Below are 20,602 nucleotides of genomic sequence, written 5' to 3'. Positions count from 1 at the left end.
CTTGGTGAAACTTCCTGTTGCATAAGAAAAGCACTTCCTGACCAACAAAAAGAGACCACTGATCAAACTTCTCTGCGTTTCAAGTTTCTCACCTTCCTTCAGGAAGAAAAGATGATTGGAGAACTTTTGTCTCCTCTCTGGTTCCTGGCTGTGAATTCACCTGAGACTCACCTGAGGGTGTGGTCAAGTTTGGTGGCTACCTGTGTCTGCATGTGACTCACAAGTTTCACAATAGTCATGATTTTTGCATGTCAATAGATGTTAAAAGTTATTATCTAAAATTAGAAAAGGAGGGGGTGAAAAAAGAGGCAGAAGTTGGAGTTGAAATGCTCGATAACCAGTGTGGAAAATCACTGGCTGCTTGTGTGCGTTAAATATCACTTGAGGAATTCCCAGAAGATCATTTAGCCACAGGTATAACTCTCAGAAAGCATTCCTCTTTTTATATAATTAAAAAAAAAGTTCCTGCCAGGACATGGTGGCTTGAAATAACAGAATTTGGTACCTGAAACTCTTGTTCCACCACGTCAGCTTCTCTTCACATGGGTGACTGTCTCTGTTGTCACATGTTGAGTCCAACAAAGTTAATTAAAACATGCAGTGAAAGTTTCTAAATTTAGTTGATTTCAAGACGGCAAAATATGTTGTATTCAAACACAATATACTAAAAAAGTTAAAGTGTATAGCTTCGTCAGACTAGCATATATATATTTTAAAAGGTTTTATCGGCTCTAGTGGCCTTTATTTGATAGTTGACAGGAAAGTGGGTAATGAGAGAAGGGGAAGACATGCGGCAAAGGTCGCCAGGCCAGGAATCAAACCTGTGATGGCCACATCAAGGACTCAGGCCTCCATATGTGGACTGTGCTTAACCCCTGCGCCACCACAGCACACCCAGACTAGCATATAGTTGCTGTGAGAAGTTTATCACTGGTATAAATGTCATAATTTTGGTTTACCAAGTCATTTTAGTAACTCTTTCTACAGTGTGCAATATAAAAAAACACACTGGTATTTGGGAAAATACCATTCAGTAACATACAAAGAGACCTCATAATGTGACATCAATTTAAATTTAGTCACTCTTCTTGACAGAAGATTAAATATGATTATTTTTGGCAAAGATCTAGTTTATCTTGAGCATAATTCACAAAGCTATTAATAGGGTAGACGGAATATTTTAATGTAAGCCTCCTTCATCTATTACAAAACCAGTTTTGATGACTGGAATCATCATCCTGTTGGACGAACGTTGAACAAAACACTGGGCAGGAAAAGGGAAAATGTGTTCAACAGATTTAAAAAAACACTGATGGAAGACCTGTAGTTTATAGTGAAAGATGCATTAAAATTCATATTATTATTATTTGCTACTCCTGTAAGATTAAAATTAACAGTCATAATGGTGTGATGTAAGCTAATGATAGCAGGAACGCTACACACAAGTAGCTTAAGATTGATGAAGCATCTGGTGTTGACATGTTGGTATGGGAGGTTCCAAATGAAAATATGCTTATGGTCCCAAAAAGGCTTTTACCACTCCATAAATTAAAATATATACATGTACTGTAATTCCTGTAAATAATTAAGAAATCTCCGACTTTGCATGCACTTCTTCCCAGGTAAAGATCTTTATAAAACAGTCAGACTATAAGGCGGCAGAGATTATGGACAATCGGTTTGGGCCCCACCGTATCTGATCTAGGACCAGCATCATTTTTGTTTTGTGTTGTTTTATGCGGGGTGGGGTGGGGTTCCAAAAAAAAAAAAAACAATTGACGTTTTCTGGCTGAATTAAACTAGATGAGGCTAAAAGTGCTTGTTCAATTGCAAAACCTGTAAAATGTACAGACGTGGAGCCACTAGTTAATTTTGTAATAAAAATGTATTTAAACTCACATGGACAGTTTATTGCACGTACAAGTATTTCTAATCCAGCCTTTACAGAACAAAGAAGACCAATAAATAAACATTTGCTTCCAACAGGCACCAGAACCTAAAGAAAACATTTAACTCTAAAGTAACAGTATAATTACAGGAAAATATCATAATTTGCATACCTCACATAATGGATATACAACTGTCTGTTTGGCTTAAATTAGCTTAGTTAAAATGTATCAGTTAATTGATATTAAACAATTCAATAAGACTGATTTATATAAAAAAAAATCCCAAAGACTTGAATTCAGTGATGGAAACCAGTGGCATTCATAATCATTCAGCGTGAGATTTACCAGCTAACATTTCATAAAAAAGTCTGGATTAATAAGTTTTTGTTCAGATAAAAAGAACATTCATAGATGTATCCTCGTCAAATGACAACAGAGAACAAGAAGTGGCTAAGAACATGAACTAAATACATTTTTCCAAAACTCTAAACTCTGATTCACATTTTAACAAAGTGCATTAAAATAAAAAAATAATCTGTATTAAATGATTAGCAGTTAAGTTTTTTGACTTCTTCATCCTGAATTTGTTGGTAAAGAAACAACATATTACCTCATCTGTTAACGGTTTTCACCCTAAAATGTAACTATAGGCATTAAAACTGATAAAATAAGGAGGCAGAGTTAAATGTTGCAAAACCCAGCAAAATGTTTAAGATTATTCAAAATATTTAGCTAGCAAGCTATTCAAGCCTGAAACAAATTTTTTCATCAATCCAGATTTATATCCACCAGTTTCTGTAAAAAAATAATTTCACTACTGATAGTTTAAAAATTACCTCCAGTGTTCTCTTTTTAAGGCATCACTGAACAAAAGGCACCCATCATCACATAACGTAAAAATCCCAAATCTGGGTGACCTTATTTAAATAAAAGGTCTGTAAAAATATCACAATTGACTCAATTAAATCTTCAAATCTCACTGCTGAAACAAACAGACGTTTCACACAATGGCACAACTTCCAGATTGGTTTCCTACTGATGTAGTGTTTAGATTAGAACGAGTCAGTTTCAATTTGAAAGTCTCCTCAATGAGACTGGAGAGGAAACAGCAGCAGGAGGTTTTAAATAAGTTCAGAATGGGTAAAGTTCAAAGAGTCCTGTTAAAACTTTAAAGTTTAACGCAGTCTGCTATGGAGAACAGATTATAAAGTTACACAGTACAAAAATTAACAGCAATATTTCGGCTTATTTAGTCTGACATACAGAAAACAACTGGAGTTCATTTTTCAAAGTCACATTTTCACCATATTATTCATACATTTATAAATCTCACAGTTCCAAATAAAATATTTAATTCACAAGATAAATATTTAGTTTGTAGACTAAATATTTAGCTCCAAATTAAATATTTATTTTCCAAACTAAATATTTATTTTTCAAACAAAATATTTAGCTTGGACCAAAATATTTAGTCAGCAAGCTAAATATTCTTTTAGAAACCAGGCTGCCGTACCAACTAAATATTTAGGAAGCAAGATATTTCAAAACTAAGTATTTAGCTTTCTACCTAAATATCTAGCTAGCACACTAGCCTGACCAGCTAACAAAATATTTATCTTGCTAGCTAAGTATTTACCTAAATATTTAGCAGGCTAGCAAACATTCAGCCTGCCTGCTAGCTAAAATACTTAGCTAGCAACCTGAATATTTAGTTAGCAGATCAGGCTAGTGTACTAACTAAATATTTAAGTAGCAAGCTAAATATTTTGTCAGTTTGCATAACTAAGTATTTAATTAGCATTTAATCTGTAAACTAAGAATTTAGCCTAATTCAATATTTAGTTTGTAACTATATTATTTAAATGTAGAATAAAATTGTCAAAATATGACTTTGAAAAATTAATCCCTGATTTTTTCCTCTATGATAGGCTCAATAAACCAAAAATATTGTTAATTTCTTACTGTAACATTTGCAAGCGGCACCCCATAATAGCCTGCTGGAGTCAGACATATTCCCGGCTCTCAAGGTCCTTTTTTATAGCTTTTTTAATCCGGTCGATCTCATCCTCATCTGAACTCTCATCATGTTTCTCACTTGTCCCTTTCTTTTCGCTCTCGCCGTCTTTGCCGTTTGTGATGCCTTCTGGTGTGGTGCTGTGCAGCTCCTCCCGGATGGTGTTCAGCTCCACCAGCCCGTCGTGCAGCTGTGTGGCCACCTCCCTGATTTTGGCTGCAAACTCAGATTTTGCCCCTTTCTTCAGCTCCTTAGAGTCTTTAGCTACAAAGTAGATGTCCATACCGACAAAGAGCCCCGTGAGGACGCCAGTGGCCATGCTGGCGATCTGGACCGCCCTGGCGGCCGTGCTGCCCGCCACGTTGGCAATCTGCACCACACGCATGATCTCGTTGGCGTTGATGAGGATGGCCTTCCCCGCCATGGCGCCGTCCTCGTAGAACTGACTGGTGAGCGCGGGGAAGTCCTGGTTGTATGCGCTTTTCTTCATCTTGATCAGGTCGAACTTGCGCAGGTTCTCTATTCCCTGCTTGATGAACTTCAGGCATTTATTGAGGTCGGCGATCTTCTCCTGGTAGTCCTCGACGATCTTCTCCACCTTCTTGCGGTCCAAAGAGTTGTTGACCTGGTTGGAGATGCCGGCGCCGGCTGAAGTTAACCCACCAGCCGTGGCGACACCTAAACCGACGGCTGTGACGATCAGGGAGGTTCCCATGGTGACCGGAGCCAGGGCGAGGCCGGTGATGGTGGCGACGCCCCCGATGGCGCTGGTGGAGCCGCCGGTGATCTGAGCGATCTTTGTCTTCTTGTTGAATTTGTCCAGGCCGTCGGCGATGGCGTTGAGGTCGATGACGTGCTGCCAGAGGCTCTCGGCTCGCTCGGAGAACAGCTTGTTGAAAACTCGGATTCCCTTCTGGACCTTATCTGCAGTTACAGCGAAGGCCCTGACACGAGAAAAAGACGATGACTAAAAACGTGACAACCAACAAACAGCACTTTCATCTAATTTCTGTGGGTATTTTTTTTTATATTATTATAGACGAGAAATTTATCAAAATCACTTTACTTACTGTTTACTTATTCTTATTTTCTTTACTGTTTACTTATTCTTCAAATTCATTTAGTCAAAAAGTCATTTTCTCCTGATTTTTACTGATACAAGCTCTGCTCTTGGCAGTTGGTGGTTACCATGGCAACCGGCAACTGCCAGCTCCTCCCCTTTTTTCTGTTGCAGTTTGTGACTGTGGTATATAACAGCATCGGCTCGGTGCAAACTAGTACGATATCTTAGCATTTAGACATTTTGCCATGTTTTGCATAACTTATAATTAATGTTGTGAATTTCAGCTATTTAATTTTACAACTGTTAACTGCTGCTCTGTAGTTTGTTGTTTTTTTTTTTTTGTTTGTTTGACTGCCAGACTGTAAATCAATTCAGGAGCAGTTTATAATACAGTATATCAGCATGATTAAAGACAATAAGGGAACAATATTTGCAAAGCGTCACTCAAAAGGTTTAATTGACGTCCATTTCTGCTTTAACTTACTTGGCCTCTTCCTTTTCTGTCAGGTCGTCATCTTGAGGCGTGTCCTCCCATGCTAAAAAAAAAACAAAAAACAAAGCAATAAGGAGTAATGTTATGAATCACTTCATGGGAAGCACAAAGTCAACAGCATGTTGATGAGCAGTACACCCATGTGTTGCTATGACAACCATAAGCTCCCAGTGGGCCGGGTGAACATTAGCAAGGTCAGCCTTTTGTTCCCAGACGTTTCCAGTGGCCCATGACGGTTTTATAGCGAGTTTATTAAAAGCGTTTGGTTTGTTGAAGCAGGAAATAGTCTTTTTTCTAAAAATGGACGCTGGGGAGGACAACTGGAAGTATTTGGATTTTACTCAAGTGAGTTAAATACTTAAATGAAAACAACTCTAGAGTATTAAAAACACTTTTCCTCATATTTTCAGAGAAAAAAAATTTAAATAGTAGAAAAAAAAGACTTACGTTCAACAGTGTTCCACCAGTCCATGAGATCCTCCACATCCTAAAAGAGACAGATTTGTATTTACATACTTGCTGCCATTGTTGACTTGTAAAGCTGGTCAAAAAACAGGCAGTTGGTCACTTTTATTAAGTTGATTTCACTGTGAAAATGGTCGTAGGATGCTGTACAAACAGACAAGGATGCACACCAAACTAGTCATTTTATTGGACAATAGTGGCGATGGACAGCAACCGTCAACCATAAGAACTGGTAGCCCTCTATGTATTTGCAGATTTGCAGCAAATACTCTATACAAGGTAGGAAGATTAAGGTTCACATACTTTATAAGTATGTAAGATTAGTAATTTGCAATCAAACATTGAATTTTGGAGAAGGTACGAGTCTAATTGTTATTAAATCTTCCAACCATCAAGTAGCCAACCATGTACATAAGAAATTGGTTAGCATCTAGGGTTTTGTACATGTTTAATGTGGCTCTGATGTAAAGGGAAACGCCGCTGATGACATACTGGTAGAAATCATGTGGTGTGAATTTAATAGAAGGTGAACTGCTGCCCACTTCCAGCAGTTATTGGGCAGGTTGCCTGCACATAAACACTCACACCTAAGACGAATTTAAAGTGATCAATTAACCTAAGGATGTTTTCACACCTGACAGTCCAGTAGACTCGGTTTGATTGAGGATCAAAGTTGCAACATTTCTTACATTTTCAGCTGCTGCAGTTCACTTTCACACTGCACTGTCAAACGAACCAAACTAATTGAAAAACCTGTTCAACTCCTCGCCTGTGGGGGCGCTGAACCAATAACCACTGAAGGAAATGACATAAAAACCTTTTATGTCACTGAGCGCAACTTTCGTATTCACAGAATGCAAACACAAATGGAGTAGCGTCAGATTTTAGCGGTTGTAAAATTCCTCTTCTTTCACTGTTTCACTGGCTAGACTCATGTTTGTTTTGGTTGAATTTACCCAGAATGCCCTGCACTGTAGCATGCTTCCTGCCTTTGGAGCGGTCTCCTGTCCGCTTGCTGTTCAGATATGCATTCGAAACACACCAGAGTTCACTTCAACCGAACCGAGACCAAGGTTTTGAATCAGAGCTTGATTGCGCACTCTCACATCCACAAATGGACCCAGAGAGACCACACACACATGGAGGGAACATAAACACACTATGCAGAAAGAGCTCAGGTGGGATTCAATCCTTCTTGCTTCAAGGCAACAGTGCTAACCACAGTTCCTCCTTGCCACCACAAAATATTCAGTAAAATAAAAAATTACACCAATATAACAAAGATTTCAGAATCTCTTGAAACTTCTATCGTCATAATTCTTTAGACAGTTGACTGCAAAGAGATATAAATCAATATACAATAACTAATTACAAGTGTAGGAATGGCTAACTGGTGTGTTTACAGATATTAAAATGATGTATTGTTGGGACAAAACTGGAAAAGGGGCAAACAGACCCTGAGTCGTCAACATATTTAGTCCCAACAACCAACCTGGCCGTCTTCTGGTCCTGAGGGCTCCATACGTAAATCCTCCAGCCGGTCAAATAAAGACCTTTGGGGTTCTTCATTCTGAGAAGATAAAAGCAAATTAAAACAAGGGAATAAGCTTAACTTTACAAACAATTCTGCACAGAAGAACAGAGACAGGTGTATGTTAAGTAGACTGTTGTAAATTTAAAAACCAGCATGTGAGGAGTTATGGTTTCTTGGTTTCGCTATTTCTGCTCAGAGAAAAGGGAAGAAGTTCGAGTTACAACAATTTCAACTCTGCAGACTCCTTTACGCCGTTTTGCAGAAGTAAAAAAAAAGGACCAAAAGCTTCCATGAAGCCGCTGAAAACAAGAAGTGAAGAAACAAGTCTGGGCACATTTGAGCCTAATCTTCTCATCTTCCCATGTTCATGGGCACGCACAAACACGTATGATGGTGTGGGGATGGGTTTCATGTCAGCAGTGGCAGAGAGGAACAAAAAAAAAGAAAAACACACTGACAACAATAGTCTCTGTTGGGAACTGAGCGTTTACTCTGGAGGCGAAGTGTGTGATGGGAGAATAGGAGGTTGTTTTCAGGGTGGAGGAGGGTGGGAGTCAAGTGACTGAAACACAATGAGGAAGACTGAAAAGAAACATATCATGTACTAAATACATGTACTTCACATGTAGGTTTCATGCAACAGAGAGGAAAACAAAAGATACATTAAAAACTATTTATTTTATAAAGAAAATATTTTCCACCTCTGCTGCAGCTCCATCTGGTCTGTTCTTCTGAATGACTCTGGCCTGAAAACAAACAAAACAATCAGAAAATCATGTTTGTCCTAATGCTGACACTGAAGTACAAAGTTCAGACTTATGGTCAGCTAATGGTTTTCAGACGGTGCAGACAGGTTGCAGTGAATCGTTGGACTAACCTCACCTAAATAACCTGATGAGGAAAGAGTTTAAATCAACGACTAAATTAAAACTAGTTCAAACAATGCAGCAACTATCAAAGTTTTTATACAACCATAACCATCACATTTATGGTTGCATGAACAAACTCCAGGTGTCACGTCAACATCTTTCCTGTCATGAAATCTCATCAATATTTTTGGAATATGCCACATAGTGGTTTCAATCGGCAGTAGTTACTTCTTGTTGTGGAAACAGTTCAGAATATTTTAAGAACCAAACGGATTGCACTGCGTTGGTACTTAATTTATTTTTTTTGTTTTTACTAAATTTTACAGCGTGTCAACTGTGATATTACAAAGAATTACAGTCATAAACATACATGCAAACATGCAGAAAAATCTCTAAACCTGAATGGAAAACTACTGGAATTATTAATTGTGCAAATTACACATAACTGAGGGACACCTGAAAAGTGCAAAGAACTGAAACCTGATGTGAGAAAAGTAATAGAAATATTAAAAGCACAAACTGCACATATAAACCACTTCAAACGTGACAGAAAAACTGATATAAATCTTAATAAATATGTAAACTACATGGCAGAAAAGTACTGGATTCATGACATTCAAGCCACTGGAAACCTTAAACCAGACAATCTACTGGAAAGATGACACGAAAAACACCTAAAACACATTTTCCATAAACAAATGCTAGTTATTACAAAGTTAATTACTTCTTTGTTTGGTTTTAATCTTCAACTGTCAACTTCTTTGAACTTTTTCTTGAGTCTGACTTATAAATGCAGCTGAAACTGAAGCATGATTGTTGTCTGCAGTTTTAAACCAAATGTATCACCCAGTTTCTTTAGAACTACGTCCTACAGGTGCATTGGTGCAAATAGATTATCTAACATTTTTATCAGAGAAGAGTTCCCCCAGACCTCGAGATGTACTGCTAAACGAAACCAAAGCTGCAGTGAAATCTGCATGTTGCAATGTTGTGTCCTGCTTCTATTTTCAACCAAATAAAGGCTCGGATTAGTCAAAGAAACTGAAAGGAAGCCATGATGATGAGTCAGCCTGCTAAGTACAGTTACCTAGAGTTGTGCAGAAAGGTTTTTTAAATATACTCTCCAGTAATAATAATAAAAACTAAAGTGGATAATTTCTAATCAGAAATGTTTAAAACTTTTGGATATGGTTTGAATAACTCTCATGTTTTTCTCTTACCTTGATCCGAGGCATGAAAGGATTGTGCTTCTTTGGTTTCTTGACTTTGGGCTAAAAACAAACAAAAACAGGATCAGGCCATGCCTATAAAATTAAAACACAAACTTCCTTTTGCCTAACCTAACCTTGTCCATATTCTCCTTGTCCCCATCTTCTTTAATTTCCTCTTTAACTGAAGACTCTTCTTCGTCTTTTAGTCCCTCATCATCAGATGCAGCCTGACAAAAAAAGAAAAAAAAAAAAAAGAAAATTAGCCACAAAAATAAAACAACATTTAGCTGCTGGCTATAACAGATATATATATATTAGGTGTTTGTAAAATTAATTGATGAAGAGACCATTTTAAAACAATTACTGCTTCTTTTTTTTTGTCTAGATTTAGATTAGAATTAGTTTTAAAAACCTGAAACATTTTACAGAAAAATGTTTACTAAAAACTCTAAAAACTCTGAACAGAAAGAAAAATCATCTCCACCTTATTATTTTAAATTATTTTTAGATGGCAGAATTAGTCACATTTTGATATTGACCTTAGGCCGAGGCATGAAAGGATTGTGTTTCTGCTTCCTGACTTTGGGCTAGAAGAAGAAAAAAAAAGTTTTTATTTTATTTTTAATTGAAATACAGAAACGATCCATTTTCAGTTATTAGTCAAATTAACATTTGCTTAGAAGCAGCAAAAAAGGTCAAAAAACAAAACAGACCATTTCTAGTTTTTCCTTGTTATTGTCTTTAGTTTCCTCTTTAGACGATGACTCATCTTCATCCTTCAGCCCTTCATCATCAGACGCACCCTGACAATTAAAAAAAACAAAAACATGATTTTTAATGTTTACTTTTCAGCTCTGGAACAAACTCCCTGAAAACCTGAGATGTGCAGAAACTGTTGCTCCTTTAAATCAGCACTGAAAATCAATTTGTTTACAGCCAATTTTGAACAAATTATCCACCTAATGAACTGTTTGATACATTTCATATCTTTAACATCTGTTTCTTTTATACATGTGCTTTATATTTTGCTTTTGCATTTCCTTAGTGTCCTACAAAGTACTTTTTAGTTATATTTTGATCTCAACAGTAATTAATTTGATGTCATCATAACTGTGCTCTTCCTCGTTTTAATCACTCTTCGTATATATGCATAATCAAGCAATACGTAGTTAAAAAAGATTAACTGAAAAGGAAACCACAGTTTGTTTAAATTCAAGTATCTTCAATTTGATTATTTTAATCAAATAGATGGGAGCATTTGGACATCTGTAAGTCGCATTTCTTAGCTTTACCTTAAACCGAGACAGGAAGGGATTCTGTTGCTTTGTCTTCTTGACTTTGGGCTAAAGAAAACAAAACAAGAAATAATTACTGTGTTGTTTTTACCTGCCAGACAGGTAAAAAAAAAAAACACACACAGCAAAACAAAACAGACCTTTTCTGGTTTATCTTCCTCAACTTCTTTAATTTCCTCTTCTTCATCTTTGAGCCCTTCATCGTCAGATGCAGCCTGACAAATAATAAAAAGTTGCAAGTAGAAGAAGATGCTGTACAAAAAATTATTAGATATTATTTAGTTGAATACTTAACATTTTCAACAGTTAAAATGATGTTATAAAGTCATGCATCAGCAAAGGAAGAACTGAAAGGAACCCATTTTCTAGTGTTTGAATTACAAAAACAAATAAAAAAAAATATGGACTGATTAACATAATCTCCATCTGAGTCAGATTTTTCTAGCATATGGGACATGTAGACATGCGAAAAAATAAGTTTGTACAAGTAAAATTTTTGAGCCTTACCTTGACCCGGGGCATGAAAGGATTGGGTTTCTTTGGCTTTTTCACTTTCGACTAAAAGCAAGCAAACAAAAAACCCTAATAACTCATATTTCCTTTAAATTAAATACAGAAATGTTCTACTTGCAGCTGCTAATTGAGTTAGTATTTAATCTGTGTCAGAAATAAACAAATATATCAGACCTTTTCTGGTTTCTCTTTGTCCTCATCTTTATCTTCCTCTTTGGGTAAAGACTCTTCATCTTTCAGCCCTTCATCATCAGACCCAGCCTAAAATAAGCATTAACATTACAAAACATGAGGCAACACAAAATACAGAGTTCATGAAAACAAGGCTAGTTAGCTAGCTTATGCTTATGAGATAAAGATGGTTCAAATGCCAAAGAAAATTATCTCAAACTGTATTTAAATATGCAGTTTTTGATTAATCAGTCAAAGTATATTACATTTTAAGGTAGACATAATTAAATGGCTAATAAAAGAAAACTATGCCACTGCTTTAGTTCAAGAAGCTTGAAAGCGGATGCTAGATGCTAAATGTAGCAACAGTTAGCTAGCGGCGCTAAGCTAACAGTGCCTTCTCTCCCTTTGATTATTTCTATAAAAATAACTAAAATCCTGCGGCTTTGGGATTCTACCAAATAACACTAAGAGCCTATAATTAAAATATGAAAAATAGAAGAAACCTGCAAAGGAAGTAAATTATGTTTTATCAGACTCATTTATTGGAGATGCACTACCACTTTCCCGTTTAGTAGAATAGAAATGGACTTTAACTTGCTGGTTGGATAAACCAGTAATAAAATGCCTAAAAGCTACATAGGTATCATTATGAAGGGGTAAAATTGCCATAAATTACCATAAATTAGCTTGAATCTATGCAGACAGCAAATATACCACTTTACAGGGCAGATTTTACTTTTTACATCCAAAATCAGAGGCTTTTCTAACCCGAGTGTTGAATTTATTTTACCTTGAATCCAATTTGTGGTATGAGTCCATGATGATTCTTCTGTTTTTTTACCTTGGCCTAAAAACAGAAATGTGCACAATCATCACATGTTGGTCCAAGTCACACAAGAAACCTGAAAAACTACATTTCACTGAAACTGATGCTGTTTATATTTGGATGAACGATTGGCATCTGACTTGAACGTGCTCCAATTTTTTTATAAACTCATTAGGAAACTTCCACATGCAGGTATGCGCCTGTTAATTCGCTCAAATGGCCTGTCCTACTTTCTGTTTCTGCTTCCCGGTTTTAAAATCCATATTATATCCTTTAAAAATCAGCTGAAAACTCACATGTTCATGCTTGAAAGATCAAAAACAAAGAGTCCAAAGTTTTAACACAACCAACTGAATATGAACAGAAAAATCTCGTCTTACCAAGAATTTAGTCTTGTTTATACTGCAAACATTTTCGTACATTTGAAATAAAACAAAACTAACTTGTAAGTAGCTTTTCAGCAAAATATAGGAGCTTCATTAAGTCAATAATTCCTTAATACTGATGTGAAAACAGCAACATTTGCAGATTATTTAACTTATAACATGGTAAAATGTCTTGTAAGTGAAAACATCTGCTAGTGGAATTAGCAAACAAGCGTCTTTTTTCAATATAAGGAATTATTTACTCAAAACAAGCTCCTATTTCTTGCTGAAATGTTACTTGTAAGTTAGTTTTTTCTTATCCCAAGTGCCCTAAGATATTAGTACTAGAAGCTAGACAATAATCCTCAGTTAGATTTTGTTTTTGCAGTGTAACAAAGAGCTTGCAGGAACTCCCTCTGACAACAGCCTGAGGGAGTCACATGTACTTTGCATGGGTTTGGCATGACGCAGGCGATAAAAAAGCAGGAACTGGAAAAGCCAGATTATAACCGAACAGCAACAGCAAGTACTTGACATACAAGAGTTCATTTCATGCACTGACAGCAGGAACACTGCAGAAGAAAAATATATTTTATACAGTTAATAAAAGCCTTGGATTAATTTGGGCAACAAGGTTCAAACCGAAACTGACGATTCACTCACTGGTTTGTCTTTGGTCCCATTTGATTCTTCTCCATTGGCTTCATCTCCTGATTGGCTCTGCTGTAAATTTATAAAATAAAATAAGAAATTTAGTTAAATAATAAAAAAAATAAAAAAATCTGGAAACAATTTTTACATTTTAAAAAAACTGCATCACTTTCTGAAATACAGCCTTGTTAGTGGAGCCTCGGCAGACATTTACTTTCTTTCCGCACATAAAAACCAAACAATTAGATGCACCTGATCAGTTTTGTATCAGATTTGTGCTCTCTCTAAAGTTTCCACCTCCCTACACCAACAGTAGCCAACTACAATTTTTGCCCGAGTACTGCATTAATTTAGAAGATATTAAAGTATTTTTTCTAACCTTTCTGCCATGAAATGTTGATAAAAATCTATTTTAGAAGCAGGTGTAACAAGCTGCAGGTATGAAATACAGCAATCACTGTAAAACATGACTTTGCAGATTTAAAAAACAACAAAAATAATTTGGCATTATCACTTTAAACGGTCTTAAGCATCTCATATTGAACAGAGTGATTATGTGGCTTTGTTACAAACATGGAGTTTATGTATTTTCCAAAAAGCTCCAGACATTTCCTTATCCATCGTATTTCATATGGTTAAAAGCTCATATGGAGAAAATTAGCTACTCTGCTGCATCATGTTTAGCCTTCCTATTATCTGCTGAAGATCTTGTTCTCTCTTGCAGCCTGAGTAAATAAATAGTTAATATGCAGAGGAGATAATTTAAATCCTAAATTTAAACACAATTTAAATATTGTCGTAGAGCAAAGTTTCTTTTATTAGCCAGCCATCTATAACTATAAGTTAGCCATCTTTAAGTCAATGAAAAAGCCCCAAAATAATACAGATGAAAAAAGTGTTTATTCATGTAATATAAGCACCTTATGAATGATTAATAACTGTTTATCATGCATTAATTAAGGATGAGAAGCAGACGATATGCTAAAAATCGTTTACAAATGCTATTGTGCTTACAAAGTAGTCTGAAATGTTTAGATAACTAGATAAAACATATAAATGAACAGATCTGGCTCAGTATTTGGCAAAAAACTAGTAGATTTTGACTCTTCTCGGGCCTTAATTAATGCATAATAAACAATTAATGCCTTATAAAGTGTTCAGAGATGATTTAATAACATATCTATGAACTACGCATCTATAAGGGGAGCCTCATTGTAAAGTTTAGATACAGGCTTTTGTCTAAGGTTAAATGCCTAAAAAATGTTCGAAAAATGTAAAAAGCAGCTTGGTTTTATGTTCACTAGTCAGAATGAAGCGTCAGTGAAACCAAAGAGAGAAATAATCAGACATTTTTACGTTCTGTACAAACCTCTTGCTTGTCTTTCTTGCGATGTCTGACAGTTTTGCTCATTTCCTGAAAAGTAACCACAGCAGCTTTCTTAAACCAAGATAAGTTACAGTTTCAACAGATGGCACATACAAAACAAAAATATAACTAAAGTAAGAGCAGATTTCTCACCTCCTCTGACGGTCTGGGTGGGACAACAGGAGGATCTGAAGATTTTCCCTTCTTCTCTCTAGGGAGTTTTTCCTTCTGCAGAGAAAAATTTAACTGTTACATCATTTAAAATAGAAGAATGCACAGGTTTAGATAGGAAACAAAAAGCACCTTCTCCTCTGGTTTTGGTTTTTCCATCTCATGCATGGACGTCGTCCTCATCGCCTGAGTCCCAGCACAGATTTAAAACAGAAGTGAGAATGTTTCCCATAAGAACCACATGTAAATATTTACGGCTGCCAGCAAACCTCTGTTCTTGGTCTGCGCAGGACTGGAGGAGTTTCACCCTTTTCCTTCCTTTCTGTCTGGATCAAATTACTCTTGACCTGCCAAGGACAAAAGCACAAAGTAAATGGCCCCGTGTCCCAGAACAGGAGGTGAAGATTTAATAGCCGTCAGGAGCAAAGTAAGAGTGACGTAGCAGGAAGAGTGGAGGAGGAGGAGCTTTGGTTTGGAGGGTATTTTTGTAAGAAGTTGATCGGCTCCACACGCCTGTTTGTGGTCATCGATTAGTTGTGACCGAAGGAAAAAATAGGCTCACCAGATCCGCCTTGTTTTCCGACTGCTTCCCGTTCTCTGCAGAGGTCTCTGTGTCCTCAGTGTCCTTCTGAGCAGAAGACAAAAAGACATCTGTTCTTTTTTTCACTGCGTTTCACTGAAATCCTGTCAGAGCTTCTATTTAAGATGGTGATTTATCATTTCAGTTGATATTTCTTGTTGTTTTAATAGGAAGAAACATTTAATTTCTCTCAGCTGCAGAGAAAATGATCAGACTTTCTACTGCTCTAAAGTGAACATGAAATCAAACGTTATATTTCCTATTTGAAGAGTTGTGGCATGAAGTCTTTTTCTATGTATTTACTATAGAATGTAGATAGTAAGTAGATAAGATAGTGCTTTTAAAGGGGCGGTATTTTGTATTTTGCAGGAACATTTTTCCATTTTTCTATTTCACTTTCAGTTGTTATAAAAATGCTGTAATGCCTTGAAACTGGGCCTCTGTCTCTTTAAAAACTCGTTTTCTCTCCGAGACTCCGCCTTGAGGAAGTCATCACAACCCGGCTTCTCTACTAACCATTTAGCAACATTTCTACCAGCGCTGCACTGAGAAGTAGCTCCTATAACGAGCTCAGCAGATGCGCAGTTCCATCAGATGTTTGCTAATTGCTGCAGGCTAGTCTGTAGGAACTGAATGATGGCTGCTCTGTGAGACTGAAGCTTGGAAACTTCCACCTCACAGCCCCGCCTCGAAGGCGGATCCATAAACGGCTTCATCCGTTATTACGGCCGTAAACAGAGCGCTGCTGTTTGACGTCAACGTTCTTCTCCTGCCGGAAGCTATGGAGCCACACAGAAGTCTGACTGTGTCTGAATTTAATTAGCAGCACGAATGACCACATTGAAAAACCCAACAGATTTCAGTAAAATTAGAACGGAGCATCAAGTCATAATAGTTTGAGTCAAAGTAATAAAGGATAAAGTTGTAGTATTAAGATTTTATTTTATTACAGTTTTATCCTCAAAATATAACTTTATTCTCATATGACTTTTCTTCACATTACGACTTTACTCCTGTACGACTTTTCGTAACATCACGACTTTATTCTCGTACGACTTTTCGTAACATCACGACTTTATTCTTGTACGACTTTTCGTAACGTCATGACTTTATTCTTGTATGACTTTATTCTTGTATGACTTTATTCTTGCAAAACTACAACTTCATTCATGTTTTCTCTTGCAATTTTAAGGCCTTTCTCTCACAATATTACATTTTTTCTCTCACAATATTACATTTTTTCTCTCACAATATTACATTTTTTCTCTCACAATATTACATTTTTTCTCTCACAATATTACAGTTTTTCTCTCGCAGCATTATGGCTTTATTCTGGTACAAAGTTGTTCTCATAATATGACTTATTCTCATAATTTGATCACTTTATGCTCCTAATTTTATGATTTTTTTTAAATTAAAATGGTCATAATACTCTGTCATAGAAAATACACAAAGCATGGCAGCATCATGAGCAGCACCATCACAGGAATGACAGCATCTCATCTTACATAAACTGGGCTTCCTTTCTTCATGTTTACATTCAAATAATAAAAAGAAAACAGGTTATGGTGATATATGTAGCAAGAGTCTTTATGATGCAAAACTTTCAGGATAAGCATTGATCATCATCAGCAGCACTTTCCCAGCCCTGATTTTCCCTCACCGCCACCTTCAACCCCACCAGCACATTTATTAACAGGATAGTTACTTTAGCTGCAGAGCGGAACGGATTCAGTTTGTTCATGGCTTCAACCATGGAGCTCTAAGGAGGGAAACATTAAAAATGATGCACAAATGTTACTCTGACAGCTGCAGTCCTAGCAAAGCAGAGGAGTTTAAAACAGTTATAAAGTTTTATTAAAACAGATGAGCTCCTAAAGAAGGGGAAAGATCTCTGTGAAAAAAGGATTATTCATAATAATAAATACTTTCTATTGGAAAGAGAAACAATAAAAATGCACATGTACCTGTTTGTGAGTTGATGACTTCTCGCTGCTCACAGTTTGCTCTTCATCGTCGGATCCTGTCTGTTTCTCCTGCCGAATACAAAAAGATAAAAAAAATAAAATAAAAACACTGTAAGATGGAGAAATAAAACACAATCTGAAATTTAAATCACAAACCTTTTGTGCAGCAGCTCTGAATGGATTCAGCTTCGTCATGGCCCCAACCAGCTTACTCTGAAAAAGAAAAGAAAATACATATATGACCAAAAACATGAGTTTAAATTTAAATATTTCCATAACAAACCTGTTTGTGGCTGTGCTGACTGTCTCCATCTCCTTCTGCTGTTTCCTCATCATCAGCCTCTGAGCTTTTCTCCTGCAGAGGAAGCCATTTTAGTTTCAAACACAAACAAGAATAAAAATGCAGATCGCTCTTTAGTTATTTACACTAGATGTGAGAAGGTATTCAAGCTCTCTTTTCACTTTTTTATCCTCTGACAACTACAAATTCAAAGTATTTTAACTGGATTTTATAAAAAGTAGTGCAGGATTTTTTTAAATTGTGGGTTTCAAACATGCTGTGTCACCTGTTTCTCACTGTAGAAGGTGCTCTTCATCACCGCACTGAAGCCACTCTGGAGAAATCAAGAATTTATTCACCAATAATTATTAAGATGTTGTAAAAATGTTCAAATAAAAGACCAAAAAACTATTTAAAGGAGTCTTACTTTTTTAGTTTTAGGTTTCGGTGCAGTAGAGCTGGTTTCATCTGGATCTCCAACGTTTTCAGATTTTTCCTTTTCCTAAAATAAAATCCAAAGTTATGTAACCAATAAGAAATTATCACAAGAAGTTTAATTTATATAAAATTTGAGTTCTTCATGCGGGAAAATTACTTGAGCCGACGAGGTGAAGGGATTCTTCAGGATCTTCGCCGCCACTCCACCCTGGCAGAAAATATAGTGACGATGAGTTTACAGACTATTAAATGACATTTATTACTCATGTTTTAAAAATAATCCATTTTCTAAGTTCCCCAATTTTCCAAACCCAGATTTCTTGTTTTTTTTCTTCAACTTTTTAAGACATTTAAGCACAAAACATTGACCTCGATGTAACTAGGTCACTACAAATCTGTAGTGAAGTTAGCCTTCAGTTTGTGAGCTAAAGGGACATTTTTACAGTTTTGACATTTGAACAAACTTTAATCAACTTAATTTCAAAATTTATACTTAAAATTGGAAAATATGGACTAGATTTACATGTTAAATACGGCTTCTTTTTGTCTCAAATTTATTTTGCTCGTGAAACTTCAGAAATAAAAACAGAAGTGTCCGTTCTTTGTTTGGGAACTAACCAAGCCACTGTTCGAGTTTTTAATTAATTCACATTTATACATTGGATGTGAAATTAAAGTGAAATTATTAAAATACTGACAAAACTCAAGTTATGACGTTGTAAATCAATGAGAAAATGTAATTTAAATACCAAAATCAATGGAAAAGGCACTTAATTTTTTTTTCTTCGAGATTTTATAACAAGTAATAAAAACTCTGAAAGTTCAAACATTTTCCCACGTTTGTTGGAAAAATTGTAAAAATCACATCCAGTGCATAGGAGCCTTTAATTTTAAGAAAAATGGCTTAAATTTTATCATTTACCTTTGAAGGTTTCTCTGAGAGATTATCATTGCTGGCTGATAGTTCCTCATCCACAGACAAATCATCCTGCACCAAGAAAAACAAGTTAAAACTCATAAAACAACCTGGGAAACTTAGGTGACTTTGTTTAATAAAACAATTTATTTAAAGGCTTCAGACTGCGAGTCGGCATCAGTGAACAACTGACGACAGAGTTAAAGTAGCTTTGGAAGCACCTTCACCATAACCAGATTAAAAAATGGTCACTAGATCAACAAACTGACTCTACTGGTTTCCTGACTGGTAACTCGTCTAGCTGGGCGTGGCATCGCTCAAAAATCACAGTTCTGACATTTTTTGGTAACTGAAACTCGTCAGTAATGTTTTCTCTGCTCTAAAGTTGGAACAAAATATCTTATGAATATCTTACATCTTCTGAACTGTATTTAACGTCTTACCTGAGACTGAGACCTTGCGACTTTTTTCTTGAACATGCCACCAAAGAATCCTTTTTCCTGAAGAACAACAAACTAAATCAACGCTGAGAAACTCACCTTTAAGCTCGATAAAGACCGAAGCTGCTGAGTCTGGATGTATTAGGTAAAAACTTCACCTTTGTGTGATTTTCAGACAGATTCTCACTGCTTTCAGACACCTCACTGGCTGCTGTTAGATCCTCCTGAGGGCAGAAATATTGATCACTTATTATCAATAATAATATTTAAGCAGGATGCATTAACAGTTACTGCTCCCACCTGAGATGGCGCTCTTGCTCCAAAAGGGTTTTTAAAGATGGCACCAAACCCACTTGACTCCTGAAGACAGAAATTTAAAGTTTTAGCACATCCTGAACATTTAAATTAATCTGATTTTAGTTTGAAATAATTCTCACTTTTGTCTTGGAAAGACTGTCGTTGCTTTTTGAGAGCTCGCTTTGTCCAGACAAATCTTCCTAAAGGAACATTTTAAAAATATTTAACCAACTTACAATAATCTGGAAACATTAGAAGAGAAAATAGATGCATAAGTACCTTGGACGCTGCTCTCATCCCATTGAATTTAGGAGACTTTTTCACCTTCCCTGCTGCCTCCTTCAAACAAAAACACCATAAAGGAGTTAATATAACCAGAACATTGGCTTAAGTTGCTATGTTTTAAAGTGAAACTAACAGAGATTTTTTTTTTTTTTTGACTGTTGCAGCAGTCGGTTAGACGGGCAGAAATGTGCTGATTTAGCACTTCTTCCAAATCGCTGATGCTGGCGCATTTGAGCTCTCCAAAACAAAAAGCTCAGAGGTGCCGCTCACAGCTGGATAACAAAATATATCTGGACACCTGGTGCACATACCTTAAGTTTGGTGAATTAAGATGACTATATAATGATTAAAAACACTTAGATGGTCGATCAGATGGCAGTAAAACATTGCTATATTTAACTTCCTGAGTGAAATAATTGCATTACCTCATTTTTTAAAAGCAAACAGTGCAGAATGTCAAAATGGCTTCAGGTTCTTAACGAAAAATTCCAGTTAATTGT

The 20,602-nt window shown here is 36.2% G+C and overlaps 1 protein-coding gene across 4 annotated transcripts; it reads right to left on the bottom strand.

Moving 5' to 3' along the window:
* Nucleotides 1-1,866: 1,866 nt before the first annotated feature.
* On the bottom strand, nt 1,867-20,237 carry apol1 (apolipoprotein L1). 4 transcript variants are annotated; one of them, XM_088014668.1, is made up of 33 exons: nt 20,097-20,234; nt 19,958-20,017; nt 19,821-19,880; nt 19,679-19,744; nt 19,524-19,580; nt 19,087-19,152; nt 18,322-18,372; nt 18,154-18,228; nt 18,013-18,060; nt 17,730-17,801; nt 17,603-17,659; nt 17,447-17,515; nt 17,188-17,241; nt 15,462-15,527; nt 15,169-15,246; nt 15,032-15,085; nt 14,882-14,956; nt 14,732-14,776; nt 13,375-13,434; nt 12,311-12,367; nt 11,521-11,607; nt 11,341-11,391; nt 10,974-11,048; nt 10,831-10,881; nt 10,252-10,341; nt 10,078-10,125; nt 9,673-9,765; nt 9,548-9,598; nt 8,160-8,204; nt 7,417-7,494; nt 5,907-5,946; nt 5,451-5,502; nt 1,867-4,847 (listed from the first exon to the last, which is right to left on the bottom strand). In XM_088014668.1, exons 1-33 carry the CDS (start codon nt 20,112-20,114, stop codon nt 3,893-3,895), a joined length of 2,904 nt encoding a protein of 967 aa, XP_087870794.1. In that variant the 5' UTR covers nt 20,115-20,234; the 3' UTR covers nt 1,867-3,892. The 4 variants fall into 4 exon arrangements, with proteins under 4 accessions (XP_087870794.1, XP_087870792.1, XP_087870795.1 ...); XM_088014666.1 differs by having other exon boundaries at nt 17,447-17,659; nt 20,097-20,237; XM_088014669.1 differs by lacking the exon at nt 17,188-17,241 and having other exon boundaries at nt 20,097-20,232.
* Between the last annotated feature and the right edge of the window lie 365 nt (nt 20,238-20,602).

Source organism: Poecilia mexicana, unplaced genomic scaffold (assembly GCF_051168715.1).
Source record: "Poecilia mexicana isolate PSO_F unplaced genomic scaffold, ASM5116871v1 scaffold_17, whole genome shotgun sequence".
NCBI classification, from domain to species: domain Eukaryota; kingdom Metazoa; phylum Chordata; class Actinopteri; order Cyprinodontiformes; family Poeciliidae; genus Poecilia; species Poecilia mexicana.
This window is presented reverse-complemented; position numbering and strand designations above follow the sequence as displayed.

Excerpts from the sequence above, each read along its gene's own strand:
- apol1 (XM_088014666.1), bottom strand. Across the intron at positions 11,392-11,520 it reads ACAAAGAGAAACCAGAAAAG|TCGAAAGTGAAAAAGCCAAA; the intron begins GTCTGATATATT and ends GCTTGCTTTTAG. Across the intron at positions 7,495-8,159 it reads CAGATGGAGCTGCAGCAGAG|AATGAAGAACCCCAAAGGTC; the intron begins GTGGAAAATATT and ends TTATCTTCTCAG.